This window comes from Strix aluco, chromosome 16, assembly GCF_031877795.1.
Source record: "Strix aluco isolate bStrAlu1 chromosome 16, bStrAlu1.hap1, whole genome shotgun sequence".
Lineage (NCBI taxonomy): Eukaryota > Metazoa > Chordata > Aves > Strigiformes > Strigidae > Strix > Strix aluco.
Genome location: NC_133946.1, coordinates 17,683,823 through 17,707,883, shown reverse-complemented (window position 1 = coordinate 17,707,883; position 24,061 = coordinate 17,683,823). Strand labels below are relative to the sequence as shown.

At 54.9% G+C, this 24,061-nt stretch overlaps 1 protein-coding gene across 1 annotated transcript; it reads right to left on the bottom strand.

The window, feature by feature from the left end:
* Positions 1-3,947: 3,947 nt before the first annotated feature.
* IGF2 (insulin like growth factor 2) lies at positions 3,948-22,732 on the bottom strand. Its single transcript, XM_074842416.1, has 4 exons — positions 22,084-22,732; positions 14,247-14,409; positions 7,016-7,182; positions 3,948-6,570 (listed from the first exon to the last, which is right to left on the bottom strand). The coding sequence occupies exons 1-4, from the start codon at positions 22,186-22,188 to the stop codon at positions 6,328-6,330; spliced, it is 678 nt and encodes a 225-aa protein (XP_074698517.1). The 5' UTR covers positions 22,189-22,732; the 3' UTR covers positions 3,948-6,327.
* Between the last annotated feature and the right edge of the window lie 1,329 nt (positions 22,733-24,061).

Here is a 24,061-nt window from a genome sequence, read left to right as displayed (position 1 = left end):
CTCTGGTCATTAGGATATGGTTTCTAGACATCAGAAGGGCTAAGACACCATTGGCCTGCCAGTAGAGGCAATGAGACAAGAAACCTGCATGCTTTTGAGAAGGATCTCTATGAATAAATGATTTAATATTTTTATGTTTGTTTGCAATAAAAAGCTTTATAACAAGACCCCTGAGTCTTGACTACCTTCCTAAATTGGTTCCTTTCAAGTTTGGCACAGCTGAAGGATGGTGTCTTGTACAGAAGGAGCATGGTCTCAATCTAAACAAACTCGTGGGAGGTCAGGGAGGCAAGAGATTGTCCCAGCACTTCTCCCATGGAAAAGCGTGCAAATACTTTGCTTTACATTATAATCATTGGTATTATTTCATCTCACTGTCCTAAAATTGTGAGCTATGCCTTTTCTAAAGCTGCCCCACAACAAAGCACAAACACGTCCATGAAATAGATGTGAGAGTTTTGAAAAGTCAGTACAAGCTGAATGTATCTCTAGTAATTTTGAAAAGTGAAGCAGGTATTTTATTGATGGTGACAGGGTGGAGTTCTGCACTTGTCTCTGCTGCTGATACCTGTGAACTACTCAGATACTTGAATAGTGTCTTTTTTCCATCCAGAAATGTGATACGCTTAACGTTTTCCAGCCAATGCTGCTTGCCATGTTGCTCTTTGGAGAACACACATGGAGATGGATGCTCTACAGTGGTGCTCACCTCCGATCACTGCTGCACGCTGTGCCTGTCCTGGAAACCCAAACCCAGAGCTGTGAGCAGCCGGCTTAAGACCAGAACATCCCATTTTGAGTGTCAAGTTTGACCTGCCAAGCTGTCCAAGCCCAAAAATGCCCTAATTCAGAAATTTCCTGCCTCCAGGTTATTGCTGGTTGCTGAGCCTGGCAGGTTGGAAGCCTCTGCTTTCAGTCCACTGTTGGCAGATACAAGGAGAAGGCAGGGAAAGAGGCTCTCGCAGGGCTCTCTGCAAATGCTGACATGATTTTAATGAGCAAGTGCATTCCTCAGGACGTGCACAGCTGGGAGCGCAGCAGCGAAGCAGGCCAAGATTCCTGTGAGGACCCGTGCCTTTCCGGCAGGTTGAAGTCATGTCTGCCGCAGCGTGCTGCCCGCTGACAGCCAGAGCATCCTTCAGCTCCCCCTCAGTGGCAACGACAGACCCCTCCTAGGACATGGGGTCTGTTTGTCTTTACAAACCGGGGTTCCTCTTTCTCCTGCACTGGGAGCTGTGGAATTGCTGTGCTACCTCAGCCTTGGCATGTTTTGTGGCTCACCTGCTCTTTAAAAAATAAAGTGGAGGAAAAAAAAGACACCAGAAGCCAGAAGGTTATTATAACTGCTTTGCTTTATTGATACTGCATTACAAGTGAGAAGTGCAATAGGTGCAGGAACTATCTGAGTCTTCTCTACCACTGAGTGCACACAAATGAAATAATCCACAATACAGCAACACCTCTCCCAGACCTCCCCACAGCCATGTAAAACATTGGTGAACAGTAACACGTGCAACAAGGAAATCAGGTATATTTTTAAAAACGACAAAGATGGTTCTTCCCTTCATTTAGTGCAGCAAGGTACATCACTGAAAGACCAAGCTTTTGAGAGCGGGCGGAATGAAAGGGAGGAAGCTGCTATGAGATACAGAGGTAGAGGAACCAGTCTGGAGGCTCAGTCCATCCTGATGGCACTAGTACAACTCACTGAATGCTAGGAAAACAACTCAGCTGCCTTCTGCATTAAAAAAAAAAAAAAAAAAAGCTAATAAATAATGTAGAAGGGGGAAAAAAAGGGAAAAGTATGTGTTGGTTGGCAGGGATTTTTTCCCTGGTATCTCCCCCTATCCAGACAAAGCCAGAGACACTGATTTACATACCTTGCAGACTGTGCCACTTCTGTACAGCAAGTTGCACCTTCCCTCTTTCCCAGTATCCCTGTGTGTATCACACTGGGAAGATGCCCTCTGAAAAGGTGCTTTATGCAAAAACCATTTGCCCTTTGCTTCCTACAGAGCTCAATGGTAATACTGAGACCCAGGGGCCAGAGCTGGGGCTGGGCTAGGATGAGGATCTGACTTTCCCTCTCCTTCCTGGGGCTTTGGGCAGCATTTAGGATTTCTCTGTTGAAATTATCCTTTGCCTCCCCACTCTCTTGCATGTCAGCAGAGCAGCGGGTGGAGGTCCCTGGGCCAGCTGGGCTGGACGTGGAGGTGCATTGGGTGCCCAGACCTGCCAGTTGTCCCTCCCCAGGGATCGCTGCCAGGCACTGCTGCAGCCTCCCATGCTCCTGCAATCCAGCAGCCAAGCACTTGGAGCTGTGTCTGCGTGCAGAGGCATCACAACAAAAAATCGGAGACAATTCTGCCCACCCATCTGAGCAAACACGGCACCTTGGGCTTGTTCTCAAGCCTGCAGTCTGAGATTTCCAAGCTAAGGCCATGACTTATCTGCTGACCTGAAAAGAGGCTTTGCAGGCAACAAAAGAAACTTGAGTCAAAGCAAAGGTCCAGTTTCACCCAGTCTCCCACTCACTGGCCAGGACTAGGCTCAGAGGTTCCTGGGGCTGCTTGGGTCTCTCCTTGCAAGTGAAGGCAGTCCTTGCCAAGCCAAAAGGCAGGTTGGCACATTCTGAACAGTCTCCTGGTATCCGAAAATATGAGCTGCTCTGGTCTGGCCCCATGGTGACCCATGACAGGATAAGGCAGAAAGGAGGGTTAAAGATGAGCCATGCTTGGAAACAGCATCATCACCCTTATGGTACTTTCAGCATCACTGCTCTGCTCCCTGGGGGATGCAGGCAAGAGATTTAGCTGAAGCTTTGCTTGGTTTTTAATCATCCCTAAATGCCCCCTATTTGTTTACACAGCAAAGAGCACAAAGGGACCAAAGCTCCCAAAGGCAAAATTTCCAGCAGTGGCCACCAGAAGCCACAACGAAGTCAGTCCTCACCCTTCAAAGAGACACTTTTTAGTGCAAAGAAAACCAGAATGTCTGCGGTGCGTGGCGGGAAAGGGACAGAAAGGCAGACACATCTTTTCTTCACCTGCAATAAAGTACATGTCCAAAGGGAGCAGCCAGCCCTGCATCTGTACAAAAACCTTCCTGACCAACCACAAAAACCCCAAGAGAAAAAACTCTGAGGAAAAAATTAGTTTTTTTTTTTTTTGCTGCTGCAAAATTTAAAAAGAAGCTGGTTTAAACCATGTATTTTTAAGTGCCTAAATCAGCAACTCCGCGTTTGAGGTGAAAAATCTCTTCCAGCCCAAGCTGTCCGGGGCAGGAAGATGGGCTCGGCGAGATCCTTTCTCAAGTCCTGTACCCCACAGAGAGACCGATGCGCAGCCAGTGCGCTGCCTGGCTGATCGGGGGCGTTAGGGATGCTGGGGCACTGTTTTGCCCAGTGGTTGCGCTACTACCAAACTGGAACCACAATATTTTACCTCCCATTTGCACTGGTGCACGATGGTTCTATGATGAAAAGCAGCATATCGGTATCCCTAAAAACTTAAAGAGAGGCTCTATCTACCCCAAGAAGCCAGAGAAGCACCACCTACGAGGAAACCTAACCTACATGATACATTTTTTTTTCTCCTTTTTGCTTTTGATGCGTCTTCAGCTCCTGTCCAGCTTTTTCAGGTCTCTGGGAACAGCCCAAACCAGTAAAAGCTAAACAAATCCCAACAGCCACTGGGAAACACCCCCAAATCTCGCCAAGAATCACTGGCCACTTATTTATCTTGGTGGGTTCAGGGGGCAACCGCCGCGGGACTGTGGTTTCAGGGTTGTGTTTAAGGGCACTTCACCCTCTCTTGCAGGTTTGAGCCCCAGAAAGAGGAGCTGCAACGCACTCTGTTCCTCCATGAAGAGTGGTGCTTGGCATGGCCTTCTTCCCACCCAACTCTCAACCCAGGAGCAAAAAATAAATTAAAAGAGAAAGTCAGGCTTCATATTCTGGATGGATATTTATTTGCTTAACAGATTTTCTTTTTTTTTTTTTTTTCATTTTTTCTTTTTTGGTACAAAGCATCCAGGAAAGCTTTTACTTCTCTTTTTAAAAAATAAAAACTAGGTTTCTTTTAAAAAAAGACACATGAAAAGGAAAAAAAAAAAAAAGTCAATTATTTGCAATTGCTCTGGTTTTATTCTGCCTTCCCCACCCCACCCACTTCCCTTCCCCCCCCTCTTAATTTGGACCGATTTTCATTCTTTTCCATATATATTTAATAAAATAAATAAAGGATTTTCTTTGTCGTGTATTGCAGTGCCATTTTTTTTAAACAAAGGCTTCATGGCTCAACATTGCAAGGTAATAACAAACAAAAGGATTATACATTAAAATCCTCCCCCTCTCAAGATTCCCCCTAGCCCTCCCCTCCAAACCACGAAATAGAATACAATTCAAGTAGTCTTTTTTTTTTTATGTTTTAAATGTATGGATATATAAGACAAAGCAAGTACAGAACTGGTTAACAGAGTGACCCCATTTTATTAGCAAGTGAGAGTATATTATAGGGAGATGTAATTGATTCCCCCCTTTTTATGGTTCCTAGACAGATAATATATATTATTTTAAAACCAACCTATTTTACAGCCCTCTGCCCACCTCTCAAACCCATCCGCTCACCGAGTCCCGAGCCTCAAGCCAGAGACTCGCCTTTCCCCCCCTGTCCCGTGCAGCGGTCCCAGCCCTGCAGCCGCCTGGGTGCAGCCCTCCTCCTCCGCAGCCCCGGGGGGGGGCAAGGGGAGGGGGGCAGGGGGCGCGGGGCAGGGAGTGGGGGGTCCGGCGAGAAGGATGCAAAGGGCAAGAGAAGGAAAAGGAGACGGTGGGGCGCGGAGCTGGTGCTTCTGCAGGGGCTGGGTGGTGAGGACCACCCACCCGCCCGCTCGCCGGAGATCGGTGTGCGAGCAAGCTGTCAGGGTGTGGAGGAAGCGGTGGGTCCCCCGTGGCTCGGGAAGCCAAGCTCCGTCAGGGGTCCGTGCAGAAGCAGGGCCTCAAGTTGTAACTGGCAACACCTTCACCATTCAAAATAGTTTGTCTCCAGAACAGTTCCCTTTTAGTCTAAACTGTGGTGGTTTTGTTTTTTTTTTTTTTTAAAAAAAAAAAAAGGATGCGTGTCGATGTATTTCTGTGTGTGCGTGCATCTGTGTACATGAGTAACAGCCAACTAGCTCATATGGTCATGACCAAGCTATATTTCAGAAGAGAAAAGAAACACATTTATCACACTTTTCCTAAAACGAAAAGCTAAAATTTCAAGTTCAGTATTCGCTATCTTGTCCTTCCCTCCCCACCCTCCCTTGCTATTTCTGGGTTTTTTCCCTTCCAACTTACTTTAGCACCATAACACATTTTAAACATTACAATCCCTCTTCAGATACTACACAAAATGTCCCATAAAAATAGTGCTTTTTTGCCAAAAAAGTTATATAATATATTATATATATAAATCAACTAAATCCGTGGCAAATGTGCAATGCAGACGCCTCCTCCATTTAAAGTGAGCATCAGCTCACTTTTTTCTTTTTTTTTCTTCTTTCCCCTTTCCTTTTTCTTCTCTCTTTCTCGCTTTCTCTCTCCTCTTCCTCTCTTTCTCACGTCATCGATGATTTCAAAAAGGTGCAAGTCGATTTGGAATCTTGTAATGAAGCACACACACAAAAATGCAGATGGGGGCTCCTCAGAACTTCTTCTCAGGTACGTTTTTCTTTTAAAGGTGCAAAAGAAAGTTATAAAAATAAGAAAACCAAAAGAAAAAAAAAGAAGAAAAAAGTGGGGTGGGAATGAGGTGAAAAACTTATATCCCTCCCTCAATATTTCTCCCCGTTTTATTTTTTTTTTCACTTTATTGTCAAGAAAGACATGGAATGGACTCTTCTCGAGAGAAAAAAGATTAAAATAAAATTTTAACTTCATATCCTTTTTCCCTCTTGCTCTTTCTTTTGTCTTCTGGCGTTGGCACCGGGGATGTCACGCAGCGCCCGGCAGCAAAAAGTTCAAGTGCCAAACTGTCCGTTTGCAAGTACAGGCTTGGAAATACTGGGGGCGCGGGGGAATGAAACAGGCCTGGGAAACGAAACAACCCTCCCCCCCACCCCGAAAGGACGATGCCGCGGGAGCAGCGCTGCTCGCCGCCGCCGCCGCCGCCGCCGCCATCCCCTCCTTGCTGTGTCAGTTGTTTGGTTGGGGCCGGAGCGGCGTGAGGGTGCCCCGCCGCCCCGCTCCTCAGCTTGGCGGCCCCGGGGACGGAGGGGCTCGGGGGCCGGGTCTCGTCAGTCCTCCCGCCCTCCCCCGGGAGATCAAAATTCGAGCCGGCTGGTCAGGGTTCATTTCTGGGGACCAGCCGTTTCGGGGGAGGCTCGTGCTGCCGGGGGCCTCTGGCTGGGCAGGGAGATGAGGGGACGGTGCAGCGCCTTGGCTTCCTCGGCTGCTTGCAGCCCCTCCGCCTGCCACCGGTACTGGCGAGCCCGCAGGATGCCGGGCACCTCCCGCTGCAGCCGCTGGGAGCTCTTCTTCTGCCACACGTCGTACTTGGAGTACTTGGCGTGCGAGGGCTTCTGGAAGCTCTCCTGCAAGGGGATGGGATAGCAACGTCAGCTTCATCGCAAGCCTGCCCACCCGCTGGACAGGGGATCCCCTCTTTGAGCTCCATCCATCCATCCCCTGGAAACATTGCCCCATCCCTGGAAACACTCAAGGCCACGTTGGACAGGGCGCTGAGCAACCTGATCTAGTTGAAGATGTCCTTGCTCCTTTCAGGGAGGTTGGACTACATGACCTTTAAAAGTCCCTTCCAACCCAAACCATTCTACAATTCTCTGATCCAGCCCACCTGGTCCCCCACCTTATTCAGAGCTGACTTTCTGCCTGGTATTTGGCATGAGTTGCCAACAGTGGCCCTCTCTTGGAGGCTCTGCAGAACCAATGGACCTTGCAGCTGGGGTTTGTCCTCTCCCATCATGGCCTTCCCATTGTTTCTCCTGCTATTTATTCCAGAGAAGAGCAACCCCCTACCTTGCTGAGCGCCGGCAGACCCGCCAGGGAGGTGCCGGAGAGGTCGCGCTCGGACTTGACGGACTTGGCGCAGTAGGTTTCCAGCAGAGCCAGGTCACAGCTCCGAAAGCAGCACTCTTCCACGATCCCCCGGTTGATCCGCCGGTTATTTCGTCCCACCGGTCTACCTGCAACAGCAGAGACCCCAGCGTTAGCCACCAACCTGGACTAGACTCTCTCCCTGCCTCCACGGCACCCATCCCCTTGCAGGCATCCCTCCACCAGCCACCAGAGACCGGTGGGTCCCACACGCTTGAAAAATAGCAGTGCTTCTCCCAAACTAGCCGACACGCACCTGCCGACCAGCCGAGTTTCAAGTTAAGACTTTCCCAGACAAATGCTGTTGATGCCAACAGGGCTCCCCGCGTGTGCGCGGTGCTAATTAAAGACGCTTTATATGGCAATGATTTATTCCCCTCCTATGCCTCCGGCACGGGCGGCCTTTTTGGGCACAGCTAAAGTGAGGAAGCTCGAGCCCAGCCCGGCCGCCAGCGCTGTGCCGATTACTGCGACCGTCTCCGATGTTGATCCTGGCAAGCAAGTTTTATTAGAAAGAAGCAGCGCGGCGTTGCGGCTGCCAACCTCCCTCCGTCGGGTCAACGCTCAGGCAGGTGAAGCGAACCAAGGCGGCTAAATTTTACCAGATGGGACAGCTCTGAGACAGCTGCAGAAAGAATACAGGCTCCTGCACCCGCCAAGAATAGCTATTAAACTTAATCTTTTAATAAGGGTTCCTCTCCCATTTCTGCCTGCAGAAGGATGCGAAAGCCCGTGTCCAGTGCAGCAACAACAGAGTGCATTTCATATCACTGCTTAATGAGGGCCAAAGCGCTCCAGAGGAAAACTTTACATCAGTTTTACAGGTTTTCCTCCCCCTCTTGAAATAAAGGAGATGAGCAAATTTGAATTTCTGATGCAGAACAAATTTGCTTGGGAATCGCGACTTCCAAAACATAAACCAGCCCAAAACAAAAGGATTTTCTCCACGCTTTTGCACGTGGCATGTTATGTGCTTGTGCTGTTGTGGGGTTCACAGCCAGGGCTCTGCAGGCGGCCATGAGTGCCTCTTCCCAGCACAAGGTGCTCCAAGGGAGGGGAACAGAGGCCGGCACCAGTGGGGCTTGCAAACAGGATCCGGTACCACATCATGGCCACGAGAATTTGGGCATGGGAAAAACTGAGAGTGAGTGGTGAAAGCACGATGCCTGATGCTGCTCACCACACTGCCCAGCCCCCACCTCCCAGCAGGAACACCAAAACGGTCCACACCAGCCCCGTGCATGACCCACGATCCTCCCCCATACTCCGGATGAGGCAGGCACTCAAGTATTTGGCCTTGGTGAAGATTTAATGGCCCTGGCTTGCAAGGCGCTGACCAATTTCCTTGGGGGGTACCCCATCTGGGTGCCCACCCAAAATGCCTCGGAACAAAGCGCAAAGCACAGGAGTTTTCTGTGCATGCAGCACAGCCCCACATGTGAAAAGGAGCCCCATACATGCAATGCAAACATGTATGTGCAATGCAGCCTGGCGTGTGCAACGCAGCCCTCTGCGTCCAACACAGCCCTGCATGTTCAATACAGACCCCTGTTGCAGTGCTGGCATGCAAAACCCCGCAACCACACCTCACCACGGGCTCTGAAATAGCAAAGCCCCTGGCAGCAGGACACCCGCTCTCTACTAAAACCAGCCGTGCCCCCGTGCTCCATGCTGGTGCATTCCCGCCTTGCTCGGAGGTCGCGAGAGCAAATGCGGCATCAGGGTGCAGGGCGATGGAGCAGCTGACTCATACCATGCAGCCCGCCTTCAGGAGTCATTTCAAATGCTCCGTTTTCCACGTTTGTCCCCCCTGTGCCACCACCGTCCTTTTTCTTTTTCTCTGGAAAAATTTCAGGCACGACCTTTAGTCAGCCCTGCGAGAAGGTGAGAAGGATGGTTCCCTCTTGGTAAAGGCTCAGCAAAGGGAGCACTGTTAGGAGTTTAATTTTCTCTCTATAAATGCTTGTGGCCAACAAGCACGCTGGCTTGGGCCCTCCCTTTAAAGGCAGGGCAGGTGTGTTGGGTGCCCGCAGCTGTAGAGCGATGCCGGTGCAGGCAATCTGGGTGACGATGCCCAAGGGAGCCAGGGAAGAGGAGCCAGGTGCATGTATTCTTCTATAGGCATGCAATGTGTTCTTCTATACGCATGCCCAGCGAGGTCCACGGGAGACGTGCGCTGCCACCGACATCCCTCCCGCCCCGCATATGGCCCCCACTCCGCACCTATCCACCCCAGTGCCCAAACCTGCCCGCGCGGCAGGTCACTGAAGCATTAGGCTGCTCCAGAAAGGCACCCTGAGCACGGGCAGAAGGAGAGTTTGGAAGGAAAATAGAAAAAATTCAAGTCACCCCCTCTTGCTAGCACATCCCCAGAGGGCTGCATTCACACTCCCGCTGAACAGAAGGTTGCACAAGTGACGACACGCACGGTTCAGGGAGAAGTTGAGGTTTTGAAAGGTTACACGTCTCCTCTTGAAAACAGAAGTTGCCCGCTTGCATCTATGTGTTTGTTTGGAAAGAAGAGTGGGGGGGAAAAAAACTAACAAGCAAAGCGGGACCGTTTTCACCACCTTGCCATCAAGGGCACTTTCTAGCACGGGAGCGTGCAGGAAGATCACGACAGCACATGTTTGCAAACGCCCAGGCGTGGCCCCGCCAGGGTGAGCTCCCGGCAGGGACCACCGTGACGGTACAGCCCCTTCCTGCCCGCCCGCTGCCCCTGCCCCACCGGTGTGGGCACACACGCGGCCCCCAGCCCCACGCGCTGCCCCTTCTCTCTTGCGTAAAGCTGCTGCGTGCCGTTCCCCTTGCTGGCGCCGCTGCCAGCTCCGCTGCCACCGTCCCATAGGGCACATTTCCCATTACATAATTGTCCGTACGGATCTCGCCAAATGCCAATACAATCCTCTGTGGGAGAGTTACTTTAGGAAAAAAAAATAGACAACCATAACAAACAGGGATTTAGTCCCAGAAAGCACCTGGAGACAACAATCCAGGGAAGAGACGCCAGGGCATTGCTGGTTAACAGCAATATCGCTGCTGACCTGGATTGAGAAAAGCGTTTGTTCCATAACAACGATTTACGCACAGACTAAAATTTGAATTTCCTGGCTTTTGCCCATGGGTGGCATCTCACTTTACCACCCCTGGCAAACCCAGGGAGGGTTTTGCTGCTGCGTTCCCTTGCCCGCAGGGGAGAGCTGTGTGGGCTGCAGCACCGCTGGGGTGCACAAAGCACTTCCCACTGCAGTGCTGACCACCTCCTCCCAAGGAAACGCACTTCCTCTAGGCCTTCAATGAATGGCTGTGCTCTCTTTTTCCCCAAATTGTGCTCCACCAAAACCTCCCACATCTCTGCTGAGGGGCCGAGCCCTGCGATGCAAATCCCAGTGATGCAAAGCCTGGCGGTACAAAGCCTGGCAACGCAAAGCCCAGCGAGGCAAAGCCCTCCAGCTGCCCGGGGTTATTCCCACCCAGCAGCGAGCTATCCTGACAGGGAGAGCTGGGCATCCCGGCGGTGCTGCAAAACCAAACCTGCTCCCGGGAGAACCTGGAGGCTGCGTACCTGCAGCTCAGCTATGTCTCCGTGCCGGAGGCGGTGACACCGCTGTGGCCAAGGGGGGACAGGAGGGTCCCTTCCCTGGCATCACCACCCTGCTGCTCCAGGCTCCCCACCCTCACCGGGGCCGGACGGATGCCACGGAGAGGGGTGCGCGGTGCCGGTGCCACCCTGGCCGGGTCCCCTCTCCTCTGGTCAATCAGACGGCAAGCCAAGTGGAAGGGGACTTTGGGTGTAAACAGTCCCTGCGCCCCTGTCGCAGGAATGTCGGGAGCAACAAGGGGGCCTTTGTGCAGCACCGGGCCCCGTCCCAGTGCCCCCGGCCTGGCCCTCCCCCACCCCGGCACCACACTTTCCCCCCTGCTTTTTCCTAGTATTATTCGGAGGAGCGGCGGGCGCACAAGAATGTGCCCCGTCAGCACAAGCGGCTGCAAAGAGCTAAATTCTTATCAGCTGTTGGAAAGGAGGAAACAGGAGCTGTTGTTTACAGAGAAGTTGGACGCCTCTCTCCCTGCAGCCCCTTCTCCCCTCCCTGCCAGCATTGCATGACAGCAACTTCGCAGCCGGGGCTTCATCTTGACCTGCCCCACTTTTCTTACCCGGGGCTGCGCTCAGCATCCCTCTGCGGGCCGTGCCACCATCCCCAGGGTGGGTGCCAGGAAGCAGGGAGAGGGGGTCCCGACCCTGCTGCAGAGCCACAGTGGGATGCCACCACCTTGCTGGCACCTGCAGGCCAGCCCCAAATGCCTTAAAAGTCACAGAGGGGGGGACTCATGGCAGAAGCAGAGAGCAAAGCACACACAGCTCCGGCTGCAGCTTGCCCAGGCACCCCCAGCATGCAGTGGAGAGCTGGCATGGTGCACATCACCACGTCCACCCTGCGTCCCATGGCCAGGTAGCCCCAGTGCTGCCAGCTCCTGCCCCTGTTGCAGCTCTTTTGTAGCCCCAGCTCTTGGGGGCAGCTTCAACATCCTCAGCCCCAGGCACCTGCCAGCCACGATGCCTCCAAGGGCACCCGGGGGCTAGGACTCGCTCCCCACACCAGCGGACAGATGGGCATCCCGGTTATCAGGGGTGCACCCTCCTCAGTCTAGGCTGTGCATTTCCCCATCGCCAGATGCTGGGGGGATGAAACACCGTGGGCACACTGCATCCCCTCACACGGATGCAGACAGTGCTGTATTTCAGAGCTAGCTCTGCTAGATAAGTACGCCCTTGTAAGAATGCAGAGCATCATTTAAGTACTTAAATCACCACTGCAGCAGAGAACTGATGATGGATTTTCGTGCTATTTTTGTTTTTTCCAAGATTACTAGTGGGATGCCCCATTCAGCAAGTGGGGCCCACCTGTACCTGCAGGACAAGGCTGCCCAAGTCATTTACCTCCCATACGAATGACTGCGTTAGCGCAGGCTGCTCATCAGGTTGCACGTCCTATGCTGAGAAGCACTCATGACAAACCCAGGCCCAGTTTTAAGACGTAAACCCAAGATCATGCAACGTAATTATGCCCCTATTGAGCCTATACGGTGACAGTAGTGTAGCCATGAGGGTTTACAAGTGAAGATGAATATGGTCAGCAGAATTAATCACTTTATGAAGCCAGCTGATGGAGGCAGAGGGAAAAAATTAGGTGAGCTGGGGATGTCCCAAACCTCCATCAGGTAGAGCCATCACCCAAACATCTTCAGCTCTACACAGCACAGGCTGGTCAGAGGCAGAAGGGGTTAAAATGTGGGACTGGGGGGACTTTGCTTCATCCTCCAGCACTTGGGCTCTCCAGAAATATTCAAAAAGAAGAAGTGGGGACAGGAGAAGACAAAAAAAAAAGCAAGAATCCCCTTGCAAGCACCAGACTGGCCACTTGGCACCAAGCGACTTGTCTGCCTTCAAAAGTGTTTTTATTTTGGCCTGGGCGGCTGGGTTATTTGAGGTGAAAGGAGGTCAGTTTGTCCGTAAAACAAAAGCCCCATTCCCTTTCATCCCCAGAGAGGGGGAGGAGGGAAGAGAAACCACGGGAGGGAGACGGGAGACGGATGCTCCTCTATATATAGAGGGAGAGGAAGAGGTGTGAGAGCGGGAGAGGAGCTCGCCTCCTTGCCGCGCCAGTAAGGCCAGTCCCAGACCCACTGCCTCCGCCGAGCTCCAGCACGGGGCTCGTTGGCAGAGGAAAGGTGGAAGGGGGAGATGAGAAGAGGAAGGGCAGCTGACGTGCAAACCCTCGCCGCTTGGCTCGGCGAGAGGAAGGAAGCGCGCCCAGGGCGTCCCCAAAAGTGCCGCCTGCCCGCAGCACCCGGGGGGCTGTGAAAACATCCTGCAGCTCGGCCGGGCTGGGGCAGCAATCGCCCCCAGCTAGCTGCAAAGCCACCTGCAGCCCAGCCGCCTGCCCAAAATTACACAGCCCGAACCCTGGCTGCTGCTGGATGTGGGATCCCTGCGCTTCTCCCTGCCCAGCCTCAGCAGGCAGTGACAGCCAAGTCTGGCTGAGCATCCAGGTTGGGAAGGGACATCCAAGTTGGGAAGGGACATTCAGGCTTGTCTCTGAAATTTGCAGCGCCCTGTTCCCTGAACAGGCAGACTGGGATGAGAGGGAGGCTGGCTCTCAACTCCACTACTCCAAAAAACACCCTGTTACTTGAAAGTGACTTTTAAATTCCTTTTTCCAAGGCAGAGGCAAGACTGCCAAACGCACAGCACCACGTGCAGCTGGTATCTCCGTCCTCTTCCCCCACTTGGCTTTGCATCTTTCCTGTAGTCAGTCACTCTGCGGCTCAGTCCTCAGTGGGCAGCAAGACACAGGGTCTTCCCTCTCCCAAGCAGAGCAGGGGACCAAAACACCAGAACAAGGTGTCACATTTGAGGCACCTTTGCCCATAGATTACCGAGCATCCATCGTTACTGGTTACTCCTCCTCCTCCCCGTTTAAGCTAAGCCACTGTAACGCTAATGCCAACGGTGCAAACCCCCAAAGCATTCTGGTGGAAAGCCCGCTCCAGCCAACTCTCCTGAAGCCACCTGCACCCTGCAGACAACAGCAACCCTGCGTTTTTTGGCACGGCAAAGGGGTAAGACATCACTCTTCAGCGACAGGTTCAACAGCAGGTAGCCAGGAGGCCACGAAGCATATTTTGGGAGCAGCCTAGAACCTGCTGCTATACCCAAGGAAAGACTGCCCAGAAAGGGGGAGTGCTCAGCTTTTTCCTTGCGGCACTTAGGCAGCAAGGTTTAAAAATAAGTCAGGGCCCAAGCTCAGCAGAGAGCTGCCTGCAGACAACCTCATTACCTTAATGACTTGCCCGCATCGCCGATGAGCCAACCAGCTATGGCTCCCCAGCGATGTTTGACTTTCCTGAGCATCAAAATGCAGGACCCAGTTTCCCCATGGGACTAGACAGTCCCCCAAATCGGCGCGAGGTGGATGCATGTCACCCTGAGCATATCGCTTTTCTCGCTCCTCTCCTGCCATGTGCGAGGCAATCACAAAAAGCACTGGGCTGGAAAACCCCTCCTTTCCCTCCCGGCCTGGCTCCATCAAAGCAAGGCGTGGGGTGGGGGCAGCATCCTGCCCGCTGCCGGCAGCCGCCTGGCACTTACTGAAGTAGAAGCCCCTGTCCCCGCAGACGAACTGCAGCGTGTCCACCAGCTCCCCGCCGCAGAGGGTCTCCGCCGTGCCGTACGCCGCGGCCGAATCCAGCGCGTAGGCCAGGAAAGCCAGCAGCAGCAGCAGCATCTGCCTCGCCGCACACATCCTCTGCACCTGGGGACAGAGGCACAGTGTTAACATGGCGCGAGAGACCCCTCTCTGACACCTCCCCTCGGGGCAGTGCCCCCCACCCCGGCCCCACCCGCAGCACGCCTGGGGGTCGATGCCTGAACGTGTGGGGATGCTGCAGGGAAGGACCAGCAGCGCTGAGCCGGCCACTGGTGTGAGGCTGGCTCCCTGCACTCGCCCCGCTGGTCAGCCGCTCCGGACAGACAAAGTTTGCATTGAAGCAGTTTTTCCATTGGAAATTCCCACTTCAGCCTACCTCTGAAAGGCTTTTATTTCCCCCGCTCTTTCAACAGCGTGATTTTTTACCCCTTTTCCATGGGAAATCATTCAAATGATCATCCAGAGGTATTTTTTTTTTTCATTTCTGATGACAGGTTTTCATGCCCTACCTGAACACATGTTCCCCCAAAGCAGAAACAAATGAAGTTTCAAACTGTCCTAGAGCTGCTTTTGAGGAAAGCTGGGTTTTGCCAGGGAGTGGTGGCCTTCACCCTGGGCATGCGAGAGACTCGCACGGCCAAGGCTCGGGCAATCGAGGGGCTGATTGCACAAGCCGTGTTTGCTGATGAGAGCCGGGACTGAGAAGACATCCCTCAGGAGCAGAGTGGTCCCACGGGAAACACGCCTGAGGCATCACCAAGGAGGGCCAAGGGGGTATCAGCCGGTGCAGAGGAGTAAAAAAGAAACTCTCTGGATATTTGCTAACTAACCTGAAGATTTCCCCTGACTCAGATCCAGCAAACAGCTTTACCTCTGTGTCAGCTTCTGCAGGTGCTATTGCCTCACCGGATGAGCAAAAACCCATGGATCATTCAGGCGTTACAGCCCCTCAGTGACGAGCATCACTGTGTATATACAGCCAAACAACAATGGTGGCCAAGACAGGTTGGCTCAAAATGAAGAGGGGAAGTGTGGCAAAATAGGAGCCAGCGTGGGGTAATGCTAAATCTCAAGTGGAGCATCCCCTCTCCCTGCTAACGCTCAGCCAAGACGCTGAGTTTCACATCCAGCCTTCATCACCATAGCATCTGAGCAACTCGAGAATAATATCAGTTAATGAATATTACCTCACCCCCCCGGGATGCTCGGAGATGGAGCCGAAGCCCAGGATAGATTAAATGACTCGCCCAAGGTCACGGGGGAAGTCTGCAGCGCAGCCAGGAAATTAGCCCAGCTCCCCCGGGGCCCCACTACGGTCCTGCCAGCAATAAAGCCACCCTTGCTACCAATTTTTTACTAGCACGTAGCTCAAATCATCGCTGCTAGAAACACGCCGTGCCTACAAGTCATGAGCTCTTCTGAGCAGCGGGAGGGACAGGGATCAGCAGCAAGAAAAGCCAAAACTGGGGCTGCAAGGTCTGGGTGGGCTGAGGGGGGCATCCCCCCCGCATGAGCTTCAGTGCCCACCGTATTGCTTAGCCTGTGCTGGCAGAGACCAGCAAGGTGGGCAAAGCCCCTCCAGGGCTCTGGACAAGAGAGGCAGCAGCTCTGGGAACAAACTGGGCTCAAACCAGCAAGTGATGGGACAGGGACCAGCTTCTTCAGTAGCACCCATCCCTTTGGCACACTGCGGGGGCTTTGGTCTATGTTACACTAGGAGCAGAGGGATGGCACTGGGGACCGATTGCACCATGCTGCCAAGCTGCAGTGTTTTGTCACCAACACCTTTTCACCTTGATTTTTTTATGAAGTGGCCAATGGGTGTTTACTGGGCCTCCCCGACATGACCGCAGCATCACCTTCACTGCTTGAGTCATGCCCTTGGTACAGCAGTATCAGCAGACGGATCTCCAACTGACAAGAGACTAATGATCCCGCCCCCTTTCCTTTTTTTTCTTTCCCTTTTCCCCCTGTTTTTTACGTGCAGCTCCTGATCGCAGGTGTCCCCGGGGCGCAGGTAGCGCCGGCGGCTCATTGCCGGGACGGCAGATGTGTGCCAGCCAGTGCCGCCGTCGAAGCCGCTGACGTGGGACTTCAGGACACCCAAATAATCCCCCATCCCCAATTAGGCTCCTGCTGGCTGCGAGCACTGAGGCTAACGAGCAGGCTGCATGATGGCCTCCCCCAAGCCAGAGCTGGCCCCCAGAAGGGGCTTGCTTGGTGGCACAGGTGACAAGCACAGTTTTTCCTCTCTACATTCAGTCTAAAGAAAGGGGTGAGATGCTCTGAAGCAAGGGGAGAGCAAGGTTTTGTCGGCAGGGCGATATCTGATGCTGGGGAGACCTGATACCTACTGTGGAAAAGAACTTGTGCTCCTCGGAAAATACCCTCTCCTGCGCAACCCACACCGCAAGCACAAGGTGGCCCCTGGCAGCCTTCCCTGCCTCCACTCAGAGCTCTTTTAGGGTGCCCACACACCCCGTACCTCTGGCCAGGAAGCCCCCCTGAAGCTGCGAGGACAGGGATGACCCCAACGCTGTCATCCAGAGCCAGGCTAACATGGCGGCGTGCCATGCGATGAAGTCCCCCTTTGCCCACGCATCAACCGCCAGCCCGTTCCACCACGGTCACCTTGGTGTGTCCCCACTCCCTCCAGCAGCTGTGTAATGAGAAACCGGGCAGCAAAGCAAAAAGCATCTTTATTTACTACCCGGTGCTGCAGTTTCTCTCCAGCTTGATGGAGCTGCAACCCAACCCCATAAGCCCTCCCCTCTCGCTTCAGCCCTACTGACCCTGCAGAGAAAAGCCACCAGGCTTCACCCAAAGGCTAGACAGGCTACCAGGGTGTCATCACTTGCTCAGTGCATCCCGATGACCCTCCAGTCAATCCTTCCCCCCTCCTGCTCCTCCTTAGCATGGATGAGCAGCACCCATGCAGGAGAGCTAGCACATGCCCCGCCGCAGCTGCCGGAGAAGGTGCTGCTCCCCAAAATGGGGTGGCACGGCACAGCTGGGTACCCACAGCCCATGACCCGGCACAAGCACCATGCTGCATGCAACTTCAGTTGTCATGGCCAAATCCTGCTCAGCATCATGAATCGAAGCCCTGTGAACTCCTGCGAGCCTTCATTCTCCACTGGAAAGGTGGGACAGCACTGCTTTTGGTTTCTAGTCCAAGCACTAGGACAGGGACAGGCCCCTCAGACAGGAGTAAATTTACACCGATGGCTGGAAAAACCTTCAGTTTTTATTAGAAAGCCTCTCTGATGTGAGATGTAACAGGAATACGACAGTGAGAGGTAAACAGGGCACTTTCCTAAAGGACAGGGTCCCACCTCTGCTAGGAGAGAGGCTACGCCCACCGAAGTTTAATTCTTGCCAAAGTGGGTTGAATCAGCCGCGCCGGCTGCCGTTCCTCCTCATGTGCCCACGGAGAGCTCAAATGCTTCAGGATGCGGTTTTAACCGGGGCGGTGGAAACAGCAGCGCGAGACGTGCCGGGTGCCCAACAACCTGAGCACCAAACTCCTCCTAACAAGGGCTCGGACCCCACACAGTGTGCAAGAGGGTGATGCAAGAGGAATTTCTCGGTTGCAGAGGTGCCCTGTACTGTCCTGGGAATCGCACCTGAAGCTTCTCTGAATAACCCACGTACGAGAGCAACCTTCTCGGTGCAGGAGAGGCTCAGACAAGCCATTGGAGCAGGCTGTTGGCCTCTCCATGCCCAGAGAGGGTCTGCTTTGCTCTCCATCCTTTCGTGTCCCTCTCCTGCCTTCCCCGGCATCCCCAGGTCCCGGCACGGAGCCAGGCTGCCGCTGGAGCCAGCTCGGCTGCAAGCTGCCACACGGGGGATGCTGCCGCTGCCTTGGGACTCCCGTGTATTCCCCCCTCGCAGCACACGCTGCTGCACCCATGGCCGGGGACCCCCGAACACCGCTCGGCAGCCCCCAGCCAGCGCGGACACACCAATGGAGAGGGATCTCTCCGAGCAGCTGCGGCACGCCGGGAGCGAGCCCCAGGGCAGGTCTGCAGCGGAGCCACCCTCCCACCCGAGGCCGTTAAAGGATTTTTTGAGGATTTGCTGCAGAATCAGCTGGATCGGTGATTTCTGTCCAGCTGCTGGGGAGTCGGGGGCCAAGAGGCCACAATGTGCTAAAAGGCCCAGTTGCCAAATCTCAGAGGACAGCTCAGGCATCCCTCGCATCCAGGCTTGTGCTGAGCCAACCAAACCACGGTGCCTCTCTTGGGCAACAAACATCTCCCCAAAAACAGAGACTAAACCTCCTGTCTGACCTAATTCCTTCTTCAGTCTGGCCTTCATTACAGTTTAATATGAACAGAACAACGTAGGAGGGAATTGACAGATGGCCCAGTCTGCAAAATTTGGATTTGGACACCAAAAAGAAAAAAAAAAATCTCGCTTCTTTGTGGAGCAGCGCAGCGTTTAAAAGGGAGCAGGGCGAAAAGTCATCGGCCCAAACCCAGTGGCGTGTACAGGAGGGGAAAACCCCAGTTTGCACATCCCAGCCTCCATCACCCTCCACCCCTCCAAAGAAAAGCGGGCAGACTGATGTTTCACCACTCCCAGTGACTGCCCGTGAGAGATGCTGGGCATCTCTCTCCCTGTTTTACTCCTCTTGGTGGGCAGCCCCAGGAGAGCGGGGAGCTGACCCAGTTTTAAGTGCAGCTCTCCCAAAGGGGCAGGACACGGGCCCGTGCTGAGCTCACACATGCCAAGCAAACGCTGCCCCTGCCCATGGGCAACCTCACGCAGGGCACCGGGCTACCATGCCCCGAGGTGCCAAGTAGCAAAGGGCTAGCGGAGGCCGGCGGGGTGAGGCAGGTGCCTTGGCAGCCAAAAACCACCCCGGGGCTGTGTCTTGGGCAGAGGCACGGGATGAGGCGCCCATCAGTACCTGAAGGGAGAGGAGCCACCACGTGCAGTGCCGCAGAAGAGCCTCCCATTTCATCTGAAGGAGAAAGGAGGAGATTTCCAACCCACAGCTCGGAAGAAGCAAGCTTCAAAACACAAAACTTTCAACCATTGAGCTGTCAGGCAAATAAAACCAACCCAGGACCAGGGGTTTTGCTGTTTAGCTCAGGCTTGAAAAAAATAAAAACCTCATGATTCTTGGCACCTGGCTCGCATGACATTCATATGGCTGAGGTTGGCAATGCTGCTGCTATTTTTAGCGCTCACTTTTTTGTCTTCACTGCTCGTCCCCAACAGCAGCCCACTCCGCCCCACACTGGGGGTCACCTTTCCCCCTCCCGTCCTGCGAGCGGGGACAGACACCTGCCTCCTCTGCCTGCGGGACAGGGGCTGGGACGGGCAGGGCAGCGCTGCCCGCACCCCACCGCTATACGTGCTGCAGCGAGAACTACTGTAGCTGTGGAAAAATCAAGCTGAAAAAGGTGAATGGGGTATTCAGTACCATTTACTCACCCCACTGGGGAGTAAGAGTGTATTGCACAAATTTTGGTATGCAGCCCAGAAACATTTGATTTATTGCATGAAAAAAAGGAAATGCAATCTTGCTTAACTCTTCTAAAGACAGCTGGCAGGACCCAGTGAAGGGATTTAAGTCCATTTTAGTAGCCTCACTTAACTCCTTTCTTTATTGTTCCTCTCTCCTTTCTGCATTCCCATCCAAAACCTGGAATATATCAGGGAAAGTTAACAGCAAGTTAAGCTGTTAAATCAGAAATTGTGGTGACTGGAGTCTACTGGCAAGTGATATTCCCACAACACCTTGAACTTGCTTTATGTCTTGGCAGAGCGGCTTTAACCCTTTCAGAGCCAGGCTGCAACCCAAGGCAGATTTCTTCCCCCGGTGCCCCCCACCTCTCCTGACCCCTCACGCAAACGTGTCGAGGGAGGCCGGTATCTCTTTGCCCCGTTAAGACACACAGCAGCCTTTAAAAGCAAAGACAATCCAAAGAAGGATCGGAGAGGTCAGTCCCAGGACACGAGCAGGGAGAGGGTGGGCCACTTACAGTGCTCGTATGCACTGCTGGAAACGCACCAACACCTCGGTCCCTCTAAAAATAAGACCTCACCTGCTGTGTTTGCTTTATTTAAAAAAAGAAAAGTACAGAAATGCTTTTCTCTGGTGCTCCACGAGGAAGCCGGGCTCATGCCGAAGGCTATAGGAATCAATGGGAAGACACGCACTGACACCTCCGGGTTGCCTGGTCAAAGCAGCAGCCCTCCAGCCGGGCTGCAAAAAGGATCACCTGTCAGAAAAAGCGCTGGGACACACACGCAGACACATTTTGGCTCTCAAATTTCATGCGGAGGTGGGAGGGGACCTGCGGTGTCAAATCTTTTATCCCTTAATGAATTTTCACAGGAGCCGGGATAGCCCCTTTGAAAGGCTGAGTGAACTTGTGTGGGTGTCGACAACATGGAGCAAGATTTACAGCTCTGACCCATTCACCCCCACCAAAATTGTCAAGTTGGGTCCAAAACAGCTCAGTGAAGCTCAAATCAGAAGTGTCAGTCAGTTTTATTCCTCCAGATGTCCTTAGCACAAAGTCACCCTCACAAAACCCCATGACCCAGGCTCCTCAACTCCACTCTAAATCAAGGCAAGAGGAGGAATAAAAAACCCAACACGCTGAACCCTGCGAAGTAAAAGGAAAAACCACACACGCACACGGACACACACGTAACCTGACAACAAACAAACCCAAAGAAAACCAGGCCTTGGCCTCCCAAGCACATCCCGGCATTTGGAAGAAAACTACAGACTTTGCATAGGAAGCCTGGACTCGAGGGTTGAAAGCAGCGGTTCTCCCGAGGTCTCTATTTAAAACCACCCACACAAACCTTGTTTTTACACTTGATTGCTCCACGCCGCCTGAGCGAGACCTGGCGTATCCGAAACCCTGCTAAAGTACCACTGGCTTGAGGCAAGGCAGCCACATCTGCTGGTACAGTTACGCTAAATCCGAGTTTCCTCATGTGCCCCAATTCCCTACTGCTCAACAGAGTGCTAAAACCTTTCCAAGTTGTGCTCTTAAAACAATTACTGTAGGGAAAAGCAATTGGGAAGAAAGAAGAAGAAAAAAAAAAAAAAATCACACAAAGTCGAAGGCTGCATGCCAACCATTAACTCTCACTCCATTTTGGCTTCGCTTTCTTGTTTTTCCTCTCTGTATTTTTATCCCTCCGAGACCGAACACACCGCGGTGTTTTGCAGAAGAGAGTTTAACAACCTCCCCGGTCTCCGAAGCGGGAGAACCGCCGGTCCCTCCCCGCCGCCGCCACCGTCTCCCCGCTCCCAAACCACCCCCCGCGGGCAGCCAGGGGCCGCGCAGCCCCGCCTGACCCCGCGGAGCCCCCTCGGCGGCTCCCCACGCGGGACCGCCCCGCGCCGCGCCGGCTCCCCGCCGCCGCTCGGCCGCGCAGAAGGCGCGCAGACAGCGCGCAAGCCGTCCCGCTGCCAGCATCACCCCCCACCCCCACCCCCCCCCCGATTCCGGCAAGGTGCGGAGGGGGGGTCCGCGGGCGCGGGCTGTCCCCGCGCCCCCCGGGGATACCCCGCGCCCCCCCACCGCAGCGGGCCGCCCCGCCAGCCCGCGGCTGGGCCGGCTCTCGGGGTCCCTCTAGTGACACGCGTGGGGACGGCGGGCAGCGGGGCCGGCGCGGCTCGGCATGGCACGGCGCGGCATGGCACGGCGCGGAGCGGCGCGGAGCGGGGGAGCCCTCCTGCCTCCGCCCGCGCAGGGGCAGCGCGGAGCGGCGCGGAGCGGCGCGGAGCCGAGCGGCGCTTACCTTGGCGCTGCCGCTGCTACTCTCAACTTGTGGCGGCGGCGGCGGGCCGGGGAGGAAGGCAGGCTGCCGGCAGCGCTCATCCGTGGGTGCCCCGGCGCTTGACATGCTGCTCTCCTGCCCGGGCAGCGATCGCGGCTTTGGCTCGCCTTCCCCGCGCCCTGGCTCGCTCTCCTGGCCTTGCCTTTTTGGTATGTCAAGTTCCTGCTTGATTTTGTCTGAAGGATGTTATTTTGTTACGATCAGGTATTTTGTTATTCTAGAGAGCGAGCGAGCGCTTTCCTTTTCTTTTTTTTTTTCCTTTCTTTTTTTCCTTTTTTTTCTGTTTTTTCCCTTTTTTTTTTTTTTTTTTTTTTCTCTTCTCTTTCTCTCCTCCTGCTTTGGCTGCCCCTTGGGTGGCTCTCACTTTTGTGTTTACTGACTGCGTCCCCCTGGCCGGGACGGAGGGGCCGGCTGCCTGACTGCCCGCTGCTCCCGGCTGGCTGCCCCACGAGCGAGGAGACAGGCAGGGCGCTCCGGCTGCCCCCCTTTTATACCCCCCCAATGGGCATGCTCTGACTTCCCCAGCGAGCACCAGCCCGGCCACGCAGCCAATAATGTTGCAGAGCGGTCTAACCCCCTCTCTTCCCTCCCTCCCTTCCTTTCTTCCCTCCTTCTCCCTCGTAACCCTCCGGAGTCCAGCTCGGGGAGGGAAGAGGGCACAGAAAGTTTCTGCCGCACGGTTTCTTCGCGGGCTGCTCCCGCGTGGGGGGCTCTGACCCACGCGGCCGGCTCAGGGGGGGGGCGGGAAGGGGGCTACGCGCATCCCCCGCCAACCCCGCAGGTGAGGGGCGGAGGTGAGGGTCCGCACCCCGAGCCCCAGCCCTGAATTGCCGAGGGGCACCCCCTGAGCGCCCCTCGCTGCCGGAGGGCGAGCCCCAGGCCCGGGGGGGGGGGGGGGCGGGCGGGGGCAGCGGGAGGTTGCGCTGCCCCCGCCCCAGCGCTCGGGGCCGGCTCTCGGCGCGGCCGGGGCACAGGTGTCCGCGCCAGTTCCGCACCGCTCCGCAGGGCTCCGCGGAGGAGGCCCGGCCCCACGCACAGCCCCCCCCCTCCCGCGCCTGCCCCCGTCCCGCGTTCCGCGCCCGCGCCGCGGCAGAAGCGACCCCCCCGCGTGTCCGTGTGGACAACACGGGGGGTGCCCCCTCGCAAAGCAGCGGCCCCGCGATGGGTTGGGCACCCGCTGAGCACCTTCCCGGGGCCGTTCCTGCTTCCCGCGGCCGCCGCGGGGGGACCAGAGGGGCTTTTCCCAGGCTTCGCCGTGCGCCTCCAGCCCTGCGCGGCTGAACGCGCGGTGCCGCAGCGCGCAGAACGCGCCTTCTCCCAAATCCCTGCGCCGGGGAAGGGACCCCGCTCCCCCTCCGCCGGCAGCAAAGGCAGCCCCGGCCAGCACCCCCCCACCCCGCCCTGCCCCCCCGCGTGGGTGCCCACTGGCAGGGGCTCGCAGCCCGCGTTGCGCCACGGCCACGCACCCTCCTCGGGGCGGAGAGGAGCAGAGCTGCCCGACATCGGGCAGCAGGTTGGTCCTTCTCAGGCAGCGCTCGCCATAGGTAGTGGCGCGGAAAGGCAAGGATGCAGCAGCCCCTCACCCCCGCGTCCAATAAAACGTCTTTTTTCTCCTTTCTCCAAGTTTGCACTTTTTTCTTTCAAGGATGGGGGGCTTGGTGCATGTCTGAACAGTCGGAATTACCCGAAACATGCCCAAGAAAACGTGGGCAGGACTTGTCCTTTCTCACTAGGCTTTGGACATCCTTCCCTCCCCAGCATCCTCCTGTCCTCTGAGCTGGCCTCTGGGCTGTGTCGCTGCGTATCGCACCCGGCAGACCTGGTGCCAGGGCTGCGGGCTTTGGCCAGAGCATCGGCTCACCTGGGAGAGAGAGGTGATGCTGAGGAAGCGGTTCTGTGCACACCAGACTCAAACACAGGCACCTACATTGATATTTAA

Bases quoted from the DNA above. Each gene is read 5' to 3' on its own strand.
- IGF2 (XM_074842416.1), bottom strand. From the start codon at position 22,188: ATGTCAAGCGCCGGGGCACCCACGGATGAGCGCTGCCGGCAGCCTGCC. The intron at 14,410-22,083 runs GTAAGCGCCGCT...CTCTGTCCCCAG, and splicing joins GTAGCAGCGGCAGCGCCAAG to GTGCAGAGGATGTGTGCGGC. The intron at 6,571-7,015 runs GTAGGGGGTTGC...ATCCCCTTGCAG, and splicing joins GTCTGCCGGCGCTCAGCAAG to GAGAGCTTCCAGAAGCCCTC.